The sequence below is a fragment of the Macaca fascicularis genome, chromosome 16 (assembly GCF_037993035.2).
Source record: "Macaca fascicularis isolate 582-1 chromosome 16, T2T-MFA8v1.1".
Taxonomy (NCBI): domain Eukaryota; kingdom Metazoa; phylum Chordata; class Mammalia; order Primates; family Cercopithecidae; genus Macaca; species Macaca fascicularis.
The window spans coordinates 9,527,849-9,550,451 of record NC_088390.1 but is presented as its reverse complement, the minus strand read 5'-3'; the positions used below and the strand labels follow the sequence as shown (position 1 = coordinate 9,550,451).

The 22,603-nt window shown below is 44.1% G+C and overlaps 1 protein-coding gene across 12 annotated transcripts in view; it reads left to right on the top strand.

Moving 5' to 3' along the window:
* The window catches only part of STX8 (syntaxin 8), a 358,471-nt gene that overhangs the window by 114,000 nt on the left and 221,868 nt on the right, over positions 1-22,603 (top strand). The window contains exon 7 of one of the 12 annotated variants that reach the window (XM_074018584.1): positions 1,294-1,351. The exons of the other annotated variants lie outside the window; for them this stretch is intronic. Within the exon in view, the coding sequence (XP_073874685.1) occupies positions 1,294-1,307 (14 nt within the window). The 3' untranslated portion in view covers positions 1,308-1,351. The remainder of the gene's footprint in view (positions 1-1,293; positions 1,352-22,603) is intronic. 12 annotated transcript variants of the gene reach the window in all.

Below are 22,603 nucleotides of genomic sequence, written 5' to 3'. Positions count from 1 at the left end.
CGGTTGTGGGCGCCTGTAGTCCCAGCTACTCGGGAGGCTGAGGCAGGAGAATGGCGTGAACCCGGGAGGCGGAGCTTGCAGTGAGCCGAGATCGCGCCACTGCACTCCAGCCTGGGCGACAGAGCAAGACTCCGTCTCAAAAAAAAAAAAAAAAAAAAAAAAAAAAAGGCTGTGGCCTAGATATCGAGTCCCTGTCTTCTGGTGTCTGGGAAGTGTGGCGGACCCCTTGGCCACTCCATTTCTTTAGTAGTTCTGTGTCTCTTCCTCAACTTATACTGCGCCAGTGTAGAGGAATCCAGAACGTGCCCCAAGCAGTCCCTCCCTGTACAGATTCACTTTATTAAAAGGGTTATTAATTAGGGTTTCATTGGATGTTTTATTATTCCCCATGCTTTTTTCCTGATGGAAATTATTTCGTCGTCGTTGAGACAGAGTCTCTCTCTGTTGCCCAGTGCAGTGGTGTGATCTCAGCTCACTGCAACCTCCACTTCCTGGATTCAAACAATTCTTGTGCCTCAGCCTCCTGATTAGCTGGGATTACAGGGGCCTGCCACCATGCCCAGCTGATTTTTTTGTATTTTTAGTAGAGACAGCGTTTTGTCGTGTTGGCCAGGCTGGTCTCAAACTCCTGTTTTCAAGTGATCTGCCCACCTTGGGCTCCCAGAGTGCTTGGATTACAGGCGTGAGCCACTGCGCCCGGCCTCCTGGTGGAAATTTTTGAAAGAGAAAAGAACTCAGGGTTGAAATGAGATTTCTTCTCAGAGTAGTCACAAATGACGTCTGCCTTGGTTTGCTTAAAACTTTTAAAACCACAAGGTGAGTTTGTCTTTAGATCACTCCAGGGGCTTCTTTCTGCCTTTTTTGTCAGCCTCAAGTTTCCTTAGGTGAAGGTCTCAGGCACTTGGCCTCTGTGTGACTTAGCAAGAGACTTATTTGTACCTCTCCTCTGAAAGAACCAGCCACTGTCGTGTTTGTTCCCCTGATTCTCTAACCCAGGGGTCCCCAACTCCCAGGCCATGGACCAGTACTGGTATGTGGCCTTCTAGGAACCAGTTTGCACAGCAGGAGGTGAGCGGTGGGCAACTGACTGGAGCTTCATCTGTATTTACAGCTGCTCCCCATTGCTTGCATTACCGCCTGAGCTCTGCCTCCTGTCAGATGAGCGGCAGCATTAGATTCTCATAGGAATGTGGAACCCTACTGTGAACTGCACACACAAGGGAAATCTAGGTTGCACGCTCCTTATGAGAATCTAATGCCTGATGATCTGTCACTGTCTCCCATCACCCCCAGATGTGACCATCTAGATGCAGGAAAACAAGCTCAGGGCTCCCAGTGAGTCTACATGATGGTGAGTTGTAGAATTATTTCATTATATGTTATAATACAATAATAATAGAAATAAAGTGCACGATAAATGTAATGTGCTTGAATAATCTCAAAATCATCCCCCACCCACTAGTCCATGTAAAAACTGTCTTCCACGAAGCCAGTCCCTGGTGCCAAAAAGGCTGGAGACTGCTGCTCTAACCCACCACAGGCACCAACTCTCTCTGTGCAAATTCACACTTTCTCCTGGCAGCTGAGCCTGGATAGTTTAGCTACCCTTTGGGCTTACTGCGAATCCACACTTCCTAGAAAGTCAAGACTATCTCTTCTTTACTTTATATTGGCTTCTGTCTCTATCTCCAGCACCCAAAGGAGCAATGTATTCATACTTTTCTTTCTTTTTTTTTTTTTTTTTTGAGACGGAGTCTTGCTCTTTTGCCCAGGCTGGAGTGCAGTGGCGTGATCTCGGCTCACTGCAAGCTCCGCCTCCCGGGTTCATGCCATTCTCCTGCCTCAGCCTCCCGAGTAGCTGGGACTACAGGCGCCCGCCACCGCACCCAGCTAATTTTTTGTATTTTTAGTAGAGACGGGTTTTCACCGTGTTAGCCAGGATGGTCTCGATCTCCCGACCTCATGATCCTCCCGTCTCGGCCTCCCGAAGTGCTGGGATTACAGGTGTGAGCCACTGCGCCCGGCCATATTCATAATTTTCTGAGGAAGCTGAACCAGAATCTAGGGTGGTGGTAGGTGGAGGGTGTGCACCCTTGAAAAAAGGTAATTCTGATGCGCACCCTCTCACCTGCCTACCCTCCACTGAAAACCACTCCTCTCCATGTTGACCTCCTGGATTGCCTGCATCCCCTTCCGCTTTGGGATTCTGGGTGTCTGCTTGTGTGTTGGATGGGTTCACTGTTTGGATCTGTCAAGGAAGATAACCTTTTTTTCAGGAGCTGTGTACATGATGAAAAATATACGGTTCTGGTTGTAAGGAACTCTCACTTTGCTTGGGAATATTATTATTTAAAAACTTATACATTGAGCTCAGTGCTGTCACAGAGGTAAGAATACTGTGGAAAGGCTATAAACATTTTTCCCAAAAGCAGGGGTTGGAAACATTTTTCTTTCCTAGACTGTTGAGACTCACAGGGAAAAAAAAAAAAAAAAAAAAAAAGCAGTTGATGGCCAAGTTAAGTTTTACAGTGGTAATTAATTTAATTTTCCCAACTACCTTATGAGGTTATTATTATTATTATTATTCCCATATAACAGCTGGGGAAGGTGAGGCTGAGGCAATTTAAGTAACTTGGCCAAAGGCACACAGCTACCAAGTGTCAAAACCAGCATTTGAACCCAGATCAGTCTGGTGACAAAATATGTTCTTTTAACCACCATATACATATTGACTGCCTTTCTACATGATAAAGATATGTTGTTGTGAATTTAGTAGTTTTTTTTTATTTTTTATTTTATTTATTTATTTATTTATTTTTGAGACGGAGCCTCACTCTTGTTGCCCAGGCTGGAGCGCAATGGCATGATCTCTGCTCACTGCAACCTCTGCCTCCTGGGTTCAAGCTATTCTCCTGCCTCAGCCTCCTGAGTAGCTGGGATTACAGGCATCCGCCACCACGCCTGGCTAATTTTTGTACTTTTAGTAGAGACGGGGTTTCGCCATGTCGGCCGGGCTGGTCTCAATCTCCTGACTTCAGGTGATCCACCTGCCTCAGCCTCCCAAAGTGCTGGGCTTATAGGCATGAGCCACCATGCCTGGCCAAATTTAGTAATTTTTTAAAAAGGTATTCAAAATACAAATACAAATATGACTATGCTTGTCTACCTCCTTTCCCCAGAAAGGAATGGGAGCGATAGTAACATCCAAGAATTACTAGTGAATATTGTGATACGATTGTAGCGTGAGGGAACAGTTGCATTCCCAGAAGCTCAATAAGCATTTCCGAACTATGAAAGTTTGTTTTTAACCCTTTCATACACTCGGAAGCCCCTTCATCTCCTTTATCATTCCCAAAGATGTGTACTCAACTGCAAAATAAGGAGACTTTGCCACTGGCATCACAGGATAGTTACTTGTTGTGTCCATTGTCTCTCAACCCCGAACACGACCTTCTGTGCTCTCCTGTGTGATGCTGGAGCTCGGCCTCTGCAAGCCACATTTCTGCCTGGCCAGCTGCCTCTGTATTTGGCTCTGCCAGTAGCGAGTGCTAGAAGGATGCTGCAAAGCTGGAGGACAACGAAGTGATCTGCACTTCCCATTTGCTTCTGGTGAGCTTCCTGTCTGTGGCACCCACGATCTGCTTCTTCACCCTGGCAGCAGCAGTTCTTTCCCTGAGGCAGCAGCTGGCTGAATTCAGTCCACAGTTTTTTCAACACTTGTACGATCAGCCTCTTCAGGTACTCTGGAGACACTTGTCTCACCTTAGCAGCAGCACCTCCTCAGAAGTTTGAGTTCACGTTCATGGGGACCCTCCTCCAGGCTTTTTATTTTAATAATTCTCACCTCTTCCTTTTATCTCTTCTGCTCCCATGATACCTTTTTTTTTTTTTTTTTTTTTTTTTGAGACGGAGTCTCGCTGTGTCTCCCAGGCTGGAGTGCAGTGGCGTGATCTCGGCTCACTGCAAGCTCCGCCTCCTGGGTTCACGCCATTCTCCCGCCTCAGCCTCCCAAGTAGCTGAGACTACAGGCGCCCGCCACCACGCCTGGCTAGTTTTTTGTATTTTTAGTAGAGACGGGGTTTCACCATGTTAGCCAGGATAGTCTCGATCTCCTGACCTCGTGATCCACCCGCCTCGGCCTCCCAAAGTGCTGGGATTACAGGCTTGAGCCACCGCGCCCGGCCTCCCATGATACCTTAGAGTTCCGTTTTTACCCTCTCACCTAGTTAACAACTTTATGTCTCGTTAATGGCTCTCTCTGTGTTAAATTCTTTCTGTTAAAATAACTGGAGTGATTTCTGACTCTTGATCGGACCCTGGCTGATAACGCCCATATAATTCAGGCCTCTGGTGTTTGGCTTCAGCTTCGTTCATCATATGACATTGTCAGCTGGAACAGCAGTCAGTCTTCTAAGCAGCCTCTGAGGCATACTTAATATTGCATTGGGAATGCTGGATTTCTTTGAGGAACAAGAGCACGAGAACAAACTCGAAGTTAGAACCTCTCGTATATTTTCTAGCAAGTCTTGCAGTGGTCTTCTCAAAGTCATGATTACTTTTGAATTATTTTAAAAACTTATTTAATGTGTTTTTGAAGAATGTGGTAGAAAACAATAGATTTCAACTCAACTCGCCTGTGCTTAAGAGCCAGCATATTGGCCGGGTGCGGTGGCTCACGCCTGTAATCCCAGCACTTCGGGAGGCCAAGGTGGGCGGATCACAAGGTCTGGAGATCGGGACCATCCTGGCTGACATGGTGAAACCCCATCTCTACTAAAAATACAAAAAATTAGCTGGGCGTGGTGGTGGGCACCTGTAGTCCCAGCTACTCAGGAGGTTAAGGCAGGAGAATGGAGTGAACCCGGGAGGCGGAGTTTGCAGTAAGCCAAGATCATGCCACTGCACTCCCGCCTGGACAACAGAGTGAGACTCCATCTCAAAAAAAAAGCCAGCGTATTTACTCCTCCGTATATAATAGTATATGCAGAGGTAACCATCACTAGAATACGTAGTAAAATGCAAACTAGCCTTGGTTTTCTTGGCAAGATTGGTTTAAGTACTGGACCTTTAGTTAAAAGTATTCTGGAAATAGTAACTTTCTGCCCTTCTTGGTATTTGCTACATTATAGTGAATATGATGGCTGACTGTCCAACATCCATCCCAAATTCTTAGCCTATGCCAATCACAGTGAACCTATTCTCCTTGTCAAAAATTGGATTGATAATGGGACAGGTAACCCGTTTCAGCCAATTAAACATGAAGGAACATCTGCTGTAGGGCCTCTGGCAAAAGTTTTCTCCCTAGAAAGAAAGCGACCAGAAAGAGATGTCTCACCTTTTTCTTCCTCTAGAAAGTATGTCTGGATGTGGCACTTGAAACTTCTCTAATTAGTACCTAATGATCATGAGAACAGCCAGCCTGAGGGCAAAGCCCTCATTGAGGCTGGAAGAGCACAGCGACTATGGTAGGCAGAATTATAGCCTCCCTAGAGATATCCATGTCCTAGTCCCTGTAACCTGAAGACGTGTTACTTTACGTGGCCAGAGACTTTGCACATGTGGCTAAGGGTATGGCCTTGAGATGGAGAGAGAGTTTTGGATTATCTGATGGGCCCAGTGTAACCACTGGAGTTCTTAAATGTGGAAGAGAGAGCAAGAGAGTCAGTGTCAGAGTGATGTGATGTGAGAGACTCATGCAGTCATTGCTGGCTTAGAAGATAGAAGGGGCCACGAGCCAGGGAGTGTGGGCAGCCCCCAGAAGCTGGAAAGGCAAGGAAATGGATTCTCCTGGAGCCTCCAGAAAGGAAGACAGCCTTTCTGACACTTTGATTTTAACCCAAGGAGACCTGCATCAGACATCTGACCTCTAAACCTGTAAGATGATAACTTTGTATTGTTTTAAGGCACTAGGTGTGTGGGAATCTGTTATAGCAGCCACAGGAAACTAGTAACGAAATGGAAAGAATGATTGGTACTTGATGACTTTGCAGAACCTCGGCATTAGCCAACGCTGGAGCAACCCTGCATTTCTTATCATGAGAGACACATTTCTGTGATGTTTAATCCAGTTCGAGTCTCACTTTCTGCTACTTGCAGCCAAAGCTGTCGTAAGCAAGATGCGTACGTACTTAGCAGAGTTCTGTGTCTAAGGCGGACTCTAAATGAGTGTTTGCTGAATAGTGAAAAAATGCAGGAGAAAAAAATAACCCAGAATCCACATCTAAAGAAGCAGGGCTGTTTTCTGATTCATACTAAGTGTAATAACTTAGAACTTTTTTTTTTTTTTTTAATAAAAGACACAAAAGATGTTTGGAAAGATGGATAAATTATTTGAATGCTGAGATGGCCTAGAACTTCAGCAGGTGCACTTTCAAATTACCAGATTCATTTCCCATAGTGACCTCCAGGCATTCAAAGTCTCTTTTGTGAAATAACATTTCAGCAGACTCTGTGAACACGCCAGGAAGTGATTATTTTTACAAATCCAGATGATTTCCTAATTTAGGATAGCTCAAGCAGAGGAAGAAATGAAGGAAACATAGACTCTTTTTCCATCTCCACGGAGTGGGAACAGCCCTGGCACTGGCTTGAAGCACATGTTGCTGACAACTATGAAAGCGGTTATCACCGGACAGCTGTTCAGTGGCCTCAGTGAACTCAGCTGGAGGCCCAGCCCAGTTTCAGATCAGAGAGGCCAAAGGTCAAATGGTATTCCATTTGGTTTCCTTGCCTTTTCTTCACTGCCTCTGGGTTTCAAATTAGTTTTGGTAATTTCTGTTCCAAAGACCGTCCTGAGACCCACAAGACTTGCTTCATCTGCCACCCCCCAAATACACTTGCTTAGCCCCACTTCCTCCCTCTCCTCCCTTTCACCAGCAAATTGTTGTTTTTTTTTGTTTTGTTTTGTTTTGTTTTTAAGTAATTCATTTCTGTGGGAAAATAGGGATTCTCTTATCATGATGCCCAGCCCCTGCCCATCTAGTGAGGGCCTTCTCTGAGGGTTGCATATTTAAAAGCCTAACCGCCTTGATACTTAGAATCCCTCCCAGGAGCTGAATCCTGTGTGAAACACAGTTGGATCGTCAAGGTAGGGAGGAGGGTATGCTGGGAGAGTAAATGGTGCCCCTAGATCCCAGATGAGGATGAGCTGTACACTGCAGATGGGTTCGCTGATATGCCTTCACATATGAGAAATGGTTAGAATCCTAATTAGACTTATTGGTTTCATATCTCCCCCTTACAATATCAATTTGTAAAATTTTATAAATAATTTTGAGAGACTCTTGGCTGGAAGGCTGTTATAGAGTTAGCCTACTTTGTGAATAATATTGTATGTACTGTCTGCAGAGGACATTGACTATTGCTGAAATGTCTGTGTTCCTGTCCGTATTTTAGGTTTCTCCTTTTCTTCCCTTCCTGATACCATAGTCAAAATCTTACTGTTTTTATTTGGTTTTTAAAAAATTATTGCATTGTGATATTTTCATTTGTGCTTTTTTTTCACACCAAGATACCAAAATATTTCCCTTGTGCCTTTTCTTGTATCCACCAAAGCCTTCGCTATTTTTCTTTTGTTTTGTTCTTATTTTTATTTTTTTTGAGACAGAGTCTCACTCTGTTTCCCAGGCTGGAGCGCAGTGGCATGATCTCAGCTCACTGCAACTTCCGCCTCCCGGGTTCAAGCGATTTTCCTGCCTCAGCCTCCCGAGTAGCTGGGATTACAGGCGCGTGTCACCATGCCCAGCTACTTTTTTGTATTTTTAGTAGAGATGGGGTTTCACTGTGAGGCAGGATGGTTTCGATCTCCTGACCTCATGATCCGCCGCCTCAGCATCCCAAAGTGCTGGGATTACAGGCATGAGCCACCATGCCCAGCCTTGTTTTGTTTTTTAAGAGATAGGGTCAGGGTCTAGCTCTGTCACCCAGGCTGGAGTGCAGTGGTGCCATCATGACTTACTGCAACCTCAAGCGATCCTCCCACCTGAGCCTTTCAAGTAGTTGGGACTACAAGTGCACACCACCACACCTGGCTAATTTTTAAATTTTTTGTAGAGACGGGGTTTTGCCCAGGCTGGTCTCAAACTCCTGGCCTCGAGTGATCCTCCCACCTTGGCCTTCCAGAGTACCGAGATTACAGGCATGAGCCACAGTGCCCACCTTAAACTATTTAATCTACTGTTGTACACGCATGTACCTGAATGTATTCCTGAGTGTAAGATAATGTTTTGTGTTTCCAAAGAGATGATCCGTCCTCCACCCCCTAGAAAAGTTTCTTTCCCCCTACAATAGTTCCCCCTTATCTGCGGTTTCACTTTCTGCGGTTTCAGTTACCCGTGGTCCACCGCAGTCCAAAAATACTAAATGGAAAATAGCAGGAAAAACAATAAGTTTTTTGTTTGTTTGTTTTGTTTTGTTTTGTTTTGTTTTTTGAAGACGGAGTCTGTCTCTGTCGCCCAGGCTGGAGTGCAGTGGCGCGATCTCGGCTCACTACAAGCTCCGCCTCCTGGGCTCACGCCATTCTCCTGCCTCAGCCTCCCAAGTAGCTGGGACTACAGGTGCCCGCCACCATGCCCAGGTAATTTTTTTGTATTTTTAGTAGAGATGGGGTTTCACCGTGTTAGCTAGGATGGTCTCGATCTCCTGACCTCGTGATCCGCCCACCTCAGCCTCCCAGAGTGCTGGGATTACAGGGGTGAGCCACCGCGCCTGGCCCATAAGTTTTAAATTATGCTCTGTTCTGAGTAGCATGATGAAATCTCTTGCCATCCTTCTCTGTTCCACCTGGGACATGAATCATCCCCGTGTCCAGCATCTCCATGCTGTACGCACTCCCAGTCTATGAGTCATTTAGTAGCCCTCTTGTTTATCAGATTGAGAAAGGATTTGATGCTTTCTGAGGTTTCAGGCATCCACTGGGGACCTTAGAATGTATCCCTGAGGACAAGTGGGGACTACTGTATGTACTTTTAGGGCTGCAGCTGAAATAATCAAATATGATATTCAGTTTATTTAATGATGTATATATAATAATATAGAAAACATATTTAGAATATAGTCATTCCACTTTAACTTCATGACATAGTTTCTTATATACGCCTCCTTTGCACCAGTGTCTGAAGCCACTGAAAGCAGCTTCCCATGGCCTCGCCTTCCCTCTTCTTCAGTTGCCATCCATGGTTCCCCATCCAGACTGAAGATTTTTACAGAGTCTTACCCGTAAGTCCCCTTAGGATAGCAAGAGACTCATGGCACAATTTATTTATTGACTCAACAAATAGTTATTAAAAATCCTCCATAAGAAAGACGAGTAGCCGGGAGCAGTGGCTCACGCCTGTAATCCCAGCACTTTTGGAGGCTGAGGTGGTGGATCACCTGAGGTCAGGAGTTTGAGTCCAGCCTGGCCAACATGGTGAAACCCCGCCTCTACTAAAAATACAAAAATTAGCTGGGCGTGGTGGCACATGCCTGTGGTCCTAGCTACTTGGGAGGCTGAGGCAGGAGAATCGCTTGAACCCAGGAGGCGGAGGTTGCAGTGAGCCGAGATCAAGCGACTGCACTCCAGCCTGGGCCACAGAGTGAGACCCCGTCTCAAAAAAAAAAAAAAAAGAGTGGTGACAGGAGGTATACAGTGTTCTTGAAGGTTCTGTACAGCTCCTACCTTCCTGTCTAATTCAGATCTGAACATGGTGGGTATCCTTCACCATCTGTCCCACAATTAGATTATAAATTGGTGTTAATAACAATAGTGTTTTCTCCATGGGGTAGACATAATGATGGTGAGATTACTATCGCAGTAGCAGCTGAGCTGATTCATAATGATCTTTCTTGATTTTCCTGGAGTCTCACAGTGGATTGGATGAACCTACCCTATCAACCAGGGTCAGTGAGTTTCCAGTCATAAGAAATTAACCTTTTGGATCCTCCCACCATTTTCTAGCCATATTGAGTACTAAAGATGAGAATTGTCTAAAAGAAGGCCCATCCTGGCCAGGCGCGGTGGCTCACGCCTGTAATCCCAGCACTTTGGGAGGCCGAGGTGGGCGGATCACCTGAGGTCAGGAGTTCAAGACCAGCCTGGCCAACATGATGAAACCATGTCTCTACTAAAAATCTCTACTAAAAATACAAAAAGTAGCCGGGCGTGGTGGCAGGCACCTGTAATCCCAGCTACTCTGGAGACTGAGGCAGGAACCCGGGAGGCAGAGGTTGCAGTGAGCCGAGATCGCGCCACTGCACTCCAACACTTCAGCCTGGCAACAGAGTGAGACTCTGTCTTAAAAAAAAAAAAAAAAAAAAAAAAAGGCCTGTCCCACTGGGATACTTTGTTATCCGAGTTCCCAAGTAGATTTTTAATCTTAAAATCATCAACAACCGAGGCGGTGCAGAAGTTTATACGTTGAGAACACCCGTCACATGACAACCTTTCAAGGGTTTCAAGTGCTCGCCTACACCCGAGAACCCTTAGTTATTCTGCTTTGTCACACAGGAGCCAGAGCCACCGCCAGGCTGGGACACCATCTGCCCCAAGTGTTCATTTGGCTTCCGCTGCATCGGGTTCAGCACCATCTCCAAAGCTGGGCACTTCCTGTCATCCACCTGAACCTTTCAGAGTGGCAGTGTGTCGTAGAAGACTCGTTCCTTCTCGCAGGCTGTATCATAGTTGAGTAAGAACTAGTGTCCGGAAATAGAAACACACATTTAACTTCCAGTTGAGCAAAGATTTTTTAAAATTTTTTTCTATTTTTGGTAACTCATGTCATTAAAGATAGAAGAGATTTTTCTCTCATCCCACCTTTCTCCGACATCAATTTTCTTTCTCGTAAGTGCTCTTGTGTTCGAAAGCAGGGAAAGTAAAGCTAATTGTTTCAGGTATTTTTCGATAAGACATGGGCTCCACCAAGAAGCTCTCAGGTACTCAGAGTGTCCAGGGTGAAAACGTCATCAGAAAAAAAAAAAAAAAAGTCAAAGAAGTTACTAAATTAAGTTATAGTTACGAAGTAACTAGAGTTTGAGCCATATCTCAGCCAGGTCATAATGGGGAAATTGCCATTGGAAGGTAGCTCACAGTTACACATTATTATTTGACTCCAGTAGGACAATTCATGCACTTTATATTAAGAGCAATTGCAATCAATGCTTCTATGTTTTAACTCAAACCACCAAGGTAATTTAATTGGATTAAGAGAAAAACATAAAGCAGATGCAGCTCGAATTAAACCAAATACAAAAGAGGAAGCAAATATTAAACTCAAATGTTTTGTTTTGTTTTGTTGAGATGGAGTCTCGCTCTGTCGCCCAGGCTGGAGCGCAATGGCACAATCTCGGCTCACTGCAAGCTCCGCCTTCCAGGTTCACTCCATTCTCCTGCCTCAGCCTTCCCAGTAGCTGGGACTACCACGCCCGGCTAATTTTTTGTATTTTTAGTAGAGATGGGGTTTCACTGTGTTAGCCAGGATGGTCTCGATCTACTGACCTCGTGATCTGCCTGCCTTGGCCTGGCAAAGTGCTGGGATTATAGGCGTGAGCCACCGCGCCCGGCCAAAACTCAAATTTTCTAAGCAGTAAAACTTTTGTTCAGTTTTCTGAGAATTCGTGGTGTCTGTCTCTCTCTCTGTGTGTGTATGTATATGTATATTTTTATGTATATATGAATATACTTAAATTGCACATTTGTTTCTTATGAAGTATTCAAAAATCATTAATCATTTTTGGAAAAAACTAGCAACTTGGATATTTTTCTATTTTTCTTCATTTTTTATTGAAAGGAAAACTTAGAGAAGGGCTTCTTTATAAAGTTATAAAAATAATTTGGACATATGTATCATAGGAGTTAAATTATATCTCTTGGAACAGCAACTCTTACTGGATGCAAAGTATATGTAATATTTTCACTTTTATAAGGCATTAGACACCATGAACCCTGGTACCATTTTATTTAGAAAAAAATTTAAAAATTATGGTACCCAAAGGGAATGAGTGCTTACTTTGGAAAGTTACATTAAACATTGAGATGATGCCTTGTGTAAGTTCTCAAACTGAGATGTCTGTCACCATAGATCACACACTTCGTAACGAAGTGTGATATGGAAAGATGGGACGAAATGGCATTGACTTATGGGACCGTGAGAGAGATACATGTATGTGGAATCAAGTTCTGACCACTCCAAGTCTAGCTTGAAGATGAAGTTAATGGGATCATGGTGTGGATTAGATCTGGAAAAAGTGAATAATTCCCAAGATAAATGCTGGAAGGGAGGGACATTATAAACAAAGGAGAGAATTTTAACATATACGCCAGAAGATTTGAGGGCTTATGTTTGTGTAAGCACCATTGCTTTAAAATAGAGTGAGGAAGTGATATCAGTAAGGCTGTCTTACTCATTTTTGTGTTCCTGGTATTGAGCACAGAGCCCAGAACACAGTCCATGCTTGGCAAACATTTGTTGTGTTACTGGAAGATGAGAAAAGGTAGGACCTCTTATGGAGGAAGGCTGCAAAAGAGGCCTTGTGTCAAGATGTCAGTTGGACTTCCTCCATTGCTGGTTAAGAGCAGGTATGTCTACAAAGTACTGGGAATACCACCGAGAAATAAAATTCCTTCATGCGAAATACTGCTGTGTGAGTGGGAAAAAAGGACTGACTTGAAATTGATCAATTGTTCCTACCTTGCCAGATTATCATGCTGGTGTTTGCTGGAATGACAGAATTAATTAGATTTTTATAAAATAAAACAAATAATCAATTTATGTTATAGCTAGATAAAAATGTGCCTATGCACATCGGTAAAAATTAGAGGAAGTCAGGCACAATTGCATGCTTCGCAGCTACTAGGGAGGCTGAGGCTGAAGGATCGTTTGAGGTTAGTCTGAGTAAGATAGGGAGATCCTATCTGTAACACACACAGACACACACACACCCCTATATATGGGGGCATGGAGAATTTGAAGGAATGTCTATCATTAAAGCATTATTATTTTTTACTACCTTTTTTAGTGTTGGGTTTATTTAGTTAAATTTACATGTAAGGCCAGGCGTGGTGGCTCACGCCTGTAATCCCAGCACTTTGGGAGGCCAAGGAAGGCAGATTACTTGAGGTCAGGAGTTTGAGACCAGCCTGGCCAACATGGTGAAACCCCATCTCTACTGAAAATACAAAGATTAGCCGGGCGTGATGACACATACCTGTAATCCCAGCTACTAGGGAGGCTGAGGCAGAATCACTTGAGCCTGGGAGGCAGAGGTTGCAGTAAGCCAAGATTGCACCACTGCCCTCTAGCCTGGATGACAGAGTGAGACTTCACCTCAAAAAAAACAAAACAAAACAAAACAAAAAAAACTTACATATAGCAAATTTCATCTTTTTTTAATGAATAATTTCATGAGTTTTGATAAACATGTACTCAAGATATAGACCAAGTCCATCACCTTAAACAGTTCTTTCATTCTCCTTTATTTTTAAATTAATTTTTGAGAGGGGATCTCACTATGTTTCCCAGGCTAGCCTCAAACTCATGGGCTTGAGAGATTCTCCAGCCTCAGCCTCCCAAGTTACTGGGACTACAGGCGTGTGCCACCTGTGCTTGGCTCATTCAAACCCCTTTACAGGCAGACCTTCTTCTCACTCCCAGCCCCTGGGCATCACTGATTTGTTTTCTGTCCCTCGAGTTTTGCCTTTTCCGAGATGGAATATAAATAGAATTGTGAAGTTTGTAGCTTTTTGTATCTGGCTGCTTTCACTAAGCATAGTGCAGTTGAGATTTATTCACGTTGTTGCATACGTCCGTAGTTTGCGCCTTTTTGTTGTGGTGGAATAAGTTTGTTGTCTAGCTGTACCACAATTTGTTTATTCATTTACCAGTTGAAGGACATTGAGTTGTTTTCAATTTCTGTCAGGTTTGACTAAAGCCACTACAAATGTGTATGTTTGGATTTTTGTGTGAACAATTGTTTTTATTTCTCGGGTAATCCTGCCTAGGAGTAGGATTGCTGGTTTATATAAGCATACGTTTAGTTTTCTAAGAAACTGATCAGCTGTTTCCAAGGTGGCTGGACCATTTGCATTTCCATCAGTGGTGTATGAGAGTTTCAGTTGCACCTTATTCTTGCCAGCACTTGGCATTGTCGTTTTTTTAAAAATTTTTTTTCTTTGTATCTTTTAAAAAATTGATTGCATTAATATATATTCTTTAATAATGTAGGGAGCTTACCCTTACCTTTCAAAAGCAAAATCATCTGTCTTTCTCTGAGAAGCAAAAAGTTTTGTATTAAGGTCATTTCTGAAAACAATTAGAGTTGGTCCTCATTCATTTGTGGTGCTCACGTTCTGTAAAGTCACTGTGAACACCGAGTGAGCGCATACTGGACCACTGTTCCTAGGGGAAATACAGTGTTAGGGTCCCTCAAGCTCACAGCATTTTCATCAACCAAGTAATGAAACCCTGCTTCTAAGTGTTTCTGTGAAGGACATCTTATTTTATATACATGGATAGGTATAGATAGATAGTGGGTTAACATTGAACTCCTGGGCAACAGGTTGAATGAAACTGACCAAATACATGTATTTTCTCCATGAGGCACATCTCAGCCTTCTTGTGCTTAGGAACACCAAACAGCACTTCAGCAGTACACTTAGGGGCCATGCCATTTAAAACGGCAGAATCACCAACAAGCAACAACAGAAATGTGAAAGACTAAGCAGGCGGTTGACAGGACACTCGTTTGCAGGATGTGAGCTGAGACAAGAAGGCAGGGCGTCGCCTTGCTCAGCCTCAGTTAGGAGTGTGCAGATTGGGTGACTCAGACTTTTTGCAGTTCTGTGCATGTTCACGAATGGCTCTGAAAGTTCCTCAAATATTGTCTTGGTTACAAGTAAGTTTTAGCAAATAGGCAAATTCATAAATATGCAATCCATGAATAATGAAGATCAAACTTTTTTTTTTTTTTTTTTTAGACAGAGTCTCATTCTGTCACCCAGGCTGGAGTGCAATGGCACAACCTCTGCCTCCCGGGTTCAAGCAGTTCTCCTGTCTCAGCCTTCCAAGTAGCTGGAACTACAGGCGCATGCCACCATGCCCAGATAATTTTTTGTACTTTTAGTAGAGACAGTTTGATCATGCTGGCCAGGCTGGTCTCGAACTCCTGACCTCGTGATCTGCCTGCCTCAGTCTCCCAAAGTGCTAGATTACAGGCTTAAGCCACCACGCCTGGCCAACTGTATTCTTATATTTTAGAAAGTACTTAAACTTAGTTCAGTTTAAATGATCTGTAATGATTTGGTTTAATGCCAAACATCATTCATTTTTTTATTGCAATAAATTGATGAGAACGTTAATTTGCCAAACCAGGACCATTTGGTATGAAGATTGCTTTAAAAACTTCTCAAGGCCAGGTGCGGTGGCTCACGCCTATAATCCCAGCACTTTGGGAGGCTGAGGCTGGTGGATCACTAGAGGTCAGGAGTTTGAGACCAGCCTGGCCATCATGATGAAACTCCATCTCTACTAAAAATACAGAAATTAGCTGGGCATGGTGGCGGGCACCTGTAATCCTAGCTACTGGGGAGGCTGAAGCAGGAGAATTGCTTGAACTCAGGAGGCCGAAGTTGCAGTGAGCCGAGATTGCGTCACTGCACTGCAGCCTGGGCGACAGAGTGAGACTCTGTCTCAAAAAAGAAGAAACAAAAAAAAGAACTCCTCAAAATCTTCCCAGGATTTTATCCCCAGGCAAGTGCAAAGACATGCTCTTGATTTTATATTAGAAACTCTTGTGCACCATTCTGACCTATTACGCACACACTTCATTCTTATAAAGTAATTTAAAATGTTGAACTCTAAAATTTTGTCATAGTAATAGCTAAGGAGTATGTGTTTAAATTCAGAGACAGATTAACGCACTTACCAAACCTCCATTGCCTAAAAATAATTATAAGTTTTCTAGATTGACTGCCAATATAATATAGGCCCCAAAGAAATCACCCCTCTTTACTGAGACAGAACAATAAATTGGTTTTCCTGAATACGGTGGGTAAAGAATCCAAGTTCTTGACCTCGAATATTTCACTGGTAGTGTTCTGTGCAGTGGGGAACAATCAGGATGACATTTGCTGAAATGTTTGAGATTTATAACATAATAGCTTGAGCATATGTGCCAAAAAATGGAAATCTTAAATCCTATCAAATCAAGATTAATTACCTATTAAAATACTAACAAATAGTACAGTACAGGTGGTGTAGTAAGCTGTCTCTCTTCATATATTGTTACAAAACAAACTGTTTTGGCGGTGACATGAAGCATCATGGATCTTCTATCTCACTCTCGGTGGGAAAACGGAAAAAACTGCTACTCAGTCATTCTTGGTGTGGATTTTGGCATTTCATTAGGAAGTGCTATCTCAAACCTTCTCACTGAAAAGCACGTGCAACTCTCTGGAAACTGCTAAATTTCCTGGCTTTGTACTACTGCCAAAAAAACTGTTGCTTCTCCTCGTCATTAACTACTACATATTTATTCCTTTCTTTCTTTGTGGATAGTAACCCGTATAGCACTCCCGTGAAAAAGGAAAACAGTAGTTTGCTTCCTGCTCCTCACCAGCCTTGAAGAAATTAATCCCCTGAGCTAAATGTCTTCTTTATATCCAGCTTTCACTTCACACTAATAGTTTCAACTGTGGACCTGGTGGTAATAGCAGAAATGGTGCAATTATGTTTGTGTTTCTTCATTAAAATGATTTTTGAAAGTTGTGGGAAAATGCTCATGAAATTTTATCATTAAATCTGAGCTAGAATAATAAAGCACAGTGTTGCAAAGCTGGCTTCCAATGAATCGTCAGTCAGCAAATATTTAGTGAGGATCTACTGTGTGCCAGGCATTCTTCAGAGCTTTAGTGACACCATGGTGAATAAAATAGTCCCTGGCCCCCATGTAATTATTGTTTTGTTATTCTAGATGTCTTTGTTTAAAATATTGTTTAAGGAGGCCAGGGGCGGTGGCTCACGCCTGTAATCCCAGCACTTTGGGAGGCCAAGGCAGGCGGATCACAAGGTCAGAAGATCAAGACCATCCTGGCTAACACGGTGAAACCCTGTCTCTATTAAAAATACAAAAAATTAGCCGGGCGTGGTGGCGGGCACCTGTAGTCCCAGCTACTCAGGAGGCCGAGGCAGGGGAATGGCATGAACCCGGGAGGCGGAGCTTGCAGTGAACCAAGATTGTGCCACTGAACTCCAACCTGGGAGACAGAGCAAGACTCCGTCTCAAAAAAAAAAAAATATATATATATACACACACACACACACACACACACACACACACACACACACACACACACACGTATATTCTTTAAGGAAAGATGATAGAAAAGATGTGCAGAAAACGACTATTGAAATAGTAGTGTGCTTAATGTATCTTCATGGTTTATAGTTTGGAAGTGGGTCTTTTATGGTTTAAAAAGCATGCAGAATCTTGGAAAATTTAATGACTCAAACTTATAAAACACGGTACCTGACTGATCTATTATTCAGATTTACAATACAGATTTACTTATGTACCAGTTTTCTTAAGCAAGTAAATATGGCTTCCCTGCTTGCATGGTGTTTTAAAGCTCTTCATTCCGTGAGACCTCCTCCCCTCCCCGCCCTACCCCCGCCACCACCCTTCGCATTCTGAAAGAAACCCAGCAGCATCCCATTCTTCTTTCTGAGACCCTGAACTGTCTACCTCTGAGTGGCATTAACAAGCTGTACCTTTTCATTTGTTTTTTTACCAGACTCTTTAGCAGTGACATGAAATATCATAGCTCTTCTTTCTCACTCGCAGTGGGAAAAGGACAAACAAAAAAAATGCCCCTTGGTCATTCTCTTTGTGGATTTTGGCATTTCATTGGAAAGTGCCAATAGGTATTCATGTTTTATGTTACTCTGGAAAGCTGTAAGCCAGCCTTCCAAGTCACAAAGCAAACTCAGTCCCTCACGGTTCTCCACACTCAGGTCAGTAAGTTGGGGAACTTTATTCTTCTAGGCAGAGAGCGCATGAATAATACACTTGCAACCTGCTCAGCTTCCCTAAGTTCTCTTTAGCCAGCTTCTCCACTCAAAGAACTACACATCAATCTGTCACCAGTGGTCAGCAGCGCAGCAGAGAGCCAGCGTTATTGTGAACCTACGGTGGAATGACTTGCTTCCCAGCTGGTGATCAATCTGTGTTAGACGGCAACATGTTTGCCTCTACAAATGAGCTGGACCCCTCTGTAACATCTCTCTGCCAACTTTTGAAAGAAAGAGTCTGTTTCAGTTCTTTTCAGGGGTAAAGACAAAAAGTGTCTCCCTTTGCAAAAGCAGCTATTGAACAATCCGTGCAAATATTTACAGCCAGTATCCTAAGGAAATGGTTTTCAGAGGTCAGGAAGTTGCGCTAACAAAAGGAGGAAAAAATATATGTATGTGTGCATACGTAGAAGATAAATCTATTTTGCTTTTCTTGAGTAAAGATGATGTGCTCATGGTTGCACCCTGTCTGGAGACTTCTCCCTTATATATAAAGAGATCTCGAGGTTTGGGACTTCAGCTGACTTCTCCAAGCTCAAGGTGAAATTAGCATCGTGTTACTGCTATGGAAAATGCTCTACAACTTTAATTGAGGTTTATTATTAACTAAGGAATGACCAGATCTAAACCGGAAATAATTCCACCAAATCAGCGCTAGTCAGAACACACATGATTTGTCTTGCTGATTGTGAACTTTTAAGAGAGGCCTTACTTAAGATTCACTAGGGCAGAGAGGGGCAGGATAATCCAGAAACCATGGCCTAGCAGATGGGCTTTGCGTTGACAGAGTTGAAGAAGTAATAAAGAGAAGAACAGGCAGGGAAGGAGCTCATGCCTGTAATCCCAATGCTTTGGGAGGCCAAAGTGGGAGGACCGCTCGAGGCAGGAGTTTGAGACCAGCCTGGACAACATAACAAGACTCTACCTCTACAAAGGAGAGAGAAAGAGAGAAGAATGTGCAAAAGTACGTGTGAATGAAGAACGGGAGGAGGACTGGTGGACAGGAAATAGAAGTGTAAGGGAGGTCTCTGTGTCAAACTAGGTATGATATGGTGCTATGGTATGTTCTGCATAGGTATGAATGGATCCATGATGACAAGTTATTCATCGTGTCACAGGATGACACAGGAAGTTATTCATGAAAAGGGCAAGGCAAAGTGGAAAACTTTGAGGAAGGGTCAAAAAGGATGGGTGCATATGTGGTATTTGGTAGTAAGAGTTGATGGTCCGCCTTGTCTGTGATCACGTCAACCCACCAGACACACAGATTCTGTTTAGTTGTCATTTAGTAGAGAAATACAAAGGAACATGGGAATGTTTTGCACCTAGGGTAGGTGGGGTTCCTCATTTCTCCTTAGAGAGTAGGGGTTCCAGACCCACAGAGGAGCCAGTAGAAATAATATAAATGAGTTCGGAAGAAGAGAACTCTGGAAAAGGAGGGTTGGAAATTACCTTGGCCTCAGATTATTGCACAGTTGGACAACGACTGTGGTTCTGTGGCTCAAGGGAGTGGCTCTGTGGCTCAGGGGGAGCCCTAGAAGGGTTTTTTTTTTTTTTTTTTTGAAACCGAGTCTTGCTCTGTCTCCTGGGCTGGAGTGCAGTGGCGCATTCTCGGCTCACTGCAAGCTCCGCCTCCCGGGTTCACGCCATTCTTCTGCCTCAGCCTCCTGAGTAGCTGGGACTACAGGCGCCCGCCACCGCGCCCAGCTAATTTTTTGTATTTTTAGTAGAGACCGGGTTTCACTGCGTTAGCCAGGATGGTCTCGATTTCCTGACCTCATGATCCACCCGCCTCGGCCTCCCAAAGTGTTGGGATTACAGGCATGAGCCACTGCGCCCAGCCCCTAGAAGGGATTTCTGTGTTAAGAAGTAGTTATTAGATGAGCTTAATGGTGCTCTCCAATATCATACCACATGAACCCGCAGCAGACTGTCCCACATTACTGAATTTAAATTTCCTTTGGGATGGGGGACTGTATGTGGTCTATCTTGGTGCTCTCCATTATATACAGTAGGTACATTGTAGATGCTTGATGAATGAGTGACTCTCTCTAGTTCTGTTCTGGGAAAGAGAAAAGAGTTGAAGGGCCCTATAGCTGCTTTCAGTAGTTGATGTAATCATTCAGCTCCAATCGTGAAGATTAGCAACTCATAAGAATAGTGGTGGTTGCCCTTTTGAATATATGATCCTCCACATTCCCAAGCCTGTGTTTGAAGGTAACCCGCAAGGAGGACGCGTTACAGAAGGGCATGATTGTCTTCTCTGATGTTAACTGCCATGATGACTAGTATCTTCCAAACATCAGAGCAGCCCTCCATAGCACCCTGTAGCCCTTTTATCTATGAGATTATCTTGTTCAATCTATAACCAGAATGTCTCCACATTTCATCAGCTTTGGACTATAAATGCATAACACTGACGCCTATGAGGCCATATTAACATTATCATCCATACCTCACTGACTCCCCTCTCTAAATGTTTTAGTGAGTCCCAAGAGGATATCTCACACGCTCTTAGGAGTCCGGCTGCTAATATGCTGTACCACTGCTACTCGTCTCTACCACCTGGAGACAATGCTTGCCCCTCACTGCTGTAACTTGGGACCTCCACTATTCACCTCTTTTGCTCCAAGATGACCGCTTAAGTTTCAGTAAAGAAAATACAGGCTGGGCACAGTGGCTTATGCCTGTAATCCCAGCACTTTGGGAGGTCGACTTGGGCAGATCACCTGAGGTCATGCATTTGAGACCAGCCTGGCCAGCGTGGTGAAACCCCGTCTCTACAAAAAATACAAAAAATTAGCCAGACATGGTGGCACATGCTTATAATCTCAGCTACTCAAGAGGCTGAGGCAGGAGAATCACTTGAACCCAGGAGGTGGAGGTTGCAGTGAGCTGAGATCACCGAGATTGTGACACTGGACTCCAGCCTGGGCAACAGAGCGAGACTCTGTCTTAAAAACCAAAACAAAACAAAAAAAGAAAGAAAATATGGCTTTGGAGTAATGTGGATGATGGATAGGAGGGGGTTGGGATGGTAGGTAGGGAAACCAGTCAGGAGGTGGCTTGAAGTAGTTCAATCATAATATGATGTTGGCCTAGACTGGAGTGGTTAGGGTGAGAAGATAGGGAGAGAAGTGGATAGATTGAGAGTAGGTTTTAAAAGAGGTGGCGGGCGTCTGTAGTCCCAGCTACTCGGGAGGCTGAGGCAGGAGAATGGCATAAACCCGGGAGGAGGAGCTTGCAGTGAGCTGAGATCTGGCCACTGCACTCCAGCCTGGGCAACAGCGCGAGACACCGTCTCAAAAAAAAAAAAGTAATCGGACCAGTGATTGATTGGGTTCTGCCTCAGGCAGCTGTATAGATGACAATGGCCTTAACTGCCAGAGGGCACACAGGAATAAGACCGTGTGTGACATGTAAAGTGAGAAGACGCTGAGTTCGAAGATGCCTGGGGTGCCCTCAGCTTAGGTATGTCCGAAATAGTATGCTGCTTTTCAATCTGGAGCTCAGGGGAGAGCTATAAACTGGAAATTTAGATCTGAGAGTCAGCCTGTGGATGGTAATCAAAGCCATAGTGCTGAGTATAGATGGAGAAGAGCTCAGGGTCTTAGGGCAGTGCTCTGGGGAGCACCATTATTTACAGGAAGGGTGGTGTGAAGTAGCAGTCAGAAAGGAATGAGGACGACCAGGAGAGTGTGATTAACAAAGTCAAAGATATTTGACTCAATTTCTTTTTTTTTTTTTTTAGACGGAGTCTCGCTCTGTTGCCAGGTTGGAGTGCAGTGGTGCGATCTCGGCTCATTGCCACCTCTGCCTCCTGGGTTCAAGCGATTCTCCAGCCTCAGCCTCCCAAGTAGCTGGGACTACAGGTGCCCACCACCACGCCTGACTAATTTTTGTATTTTTAGTAGAGACAGGGTTTCACCGTGTTGGCCAGGATGGTCTCGATCTCCCGACCTCGTGATCTGCGCGCCTCGGCCTCCCAAAGAGCTGGGATTACAGCTGTGAGCCACCGCGCCTGGCTGTATTTGACTAAATTTCTAAAGGTCCTGTCTCATTTTAATCTTTTTGCACTCTGTTGTACTCATCTTAGCATTTGCACCCTTCATACTCAGGGTTACTGATTATTTGAGTACATTTTCATCCCTCTCGTTTGGCCTGAGTTTGAAATGTGAACTCCAGTTTGGAGGTGATGAGGGAAGCATGTGAGAAAGGGTGAGGCACAGGAGTGGAATCAACCCCGGGAGCTGGAGATGGAGAGGAGGCCAGCCATGGTGAAGCGAAGCAGGAGTGGGTGATAGCTTTAGCTTCGGGGAAACTGAAATGCTTATAGGATATGGAGCCAGCATTTGAAGTGTCGGGAAATTACTGAAGACTGTTTAAAATGACTGTAACTGTGCTTTAAAAAAAAATCAGGCCGGGCACGGTGGCTCACGCCTGTAATCCCAGCTCTTTGGGAGGCTAAGGCGGGTGGATCCCCTGAGGTCAGGAGTTCGAGACCAGCCTGGCCAACGTGGCAAAACCCTGTCTCTACTAAAAATACAAAAATTAGCCAGGCA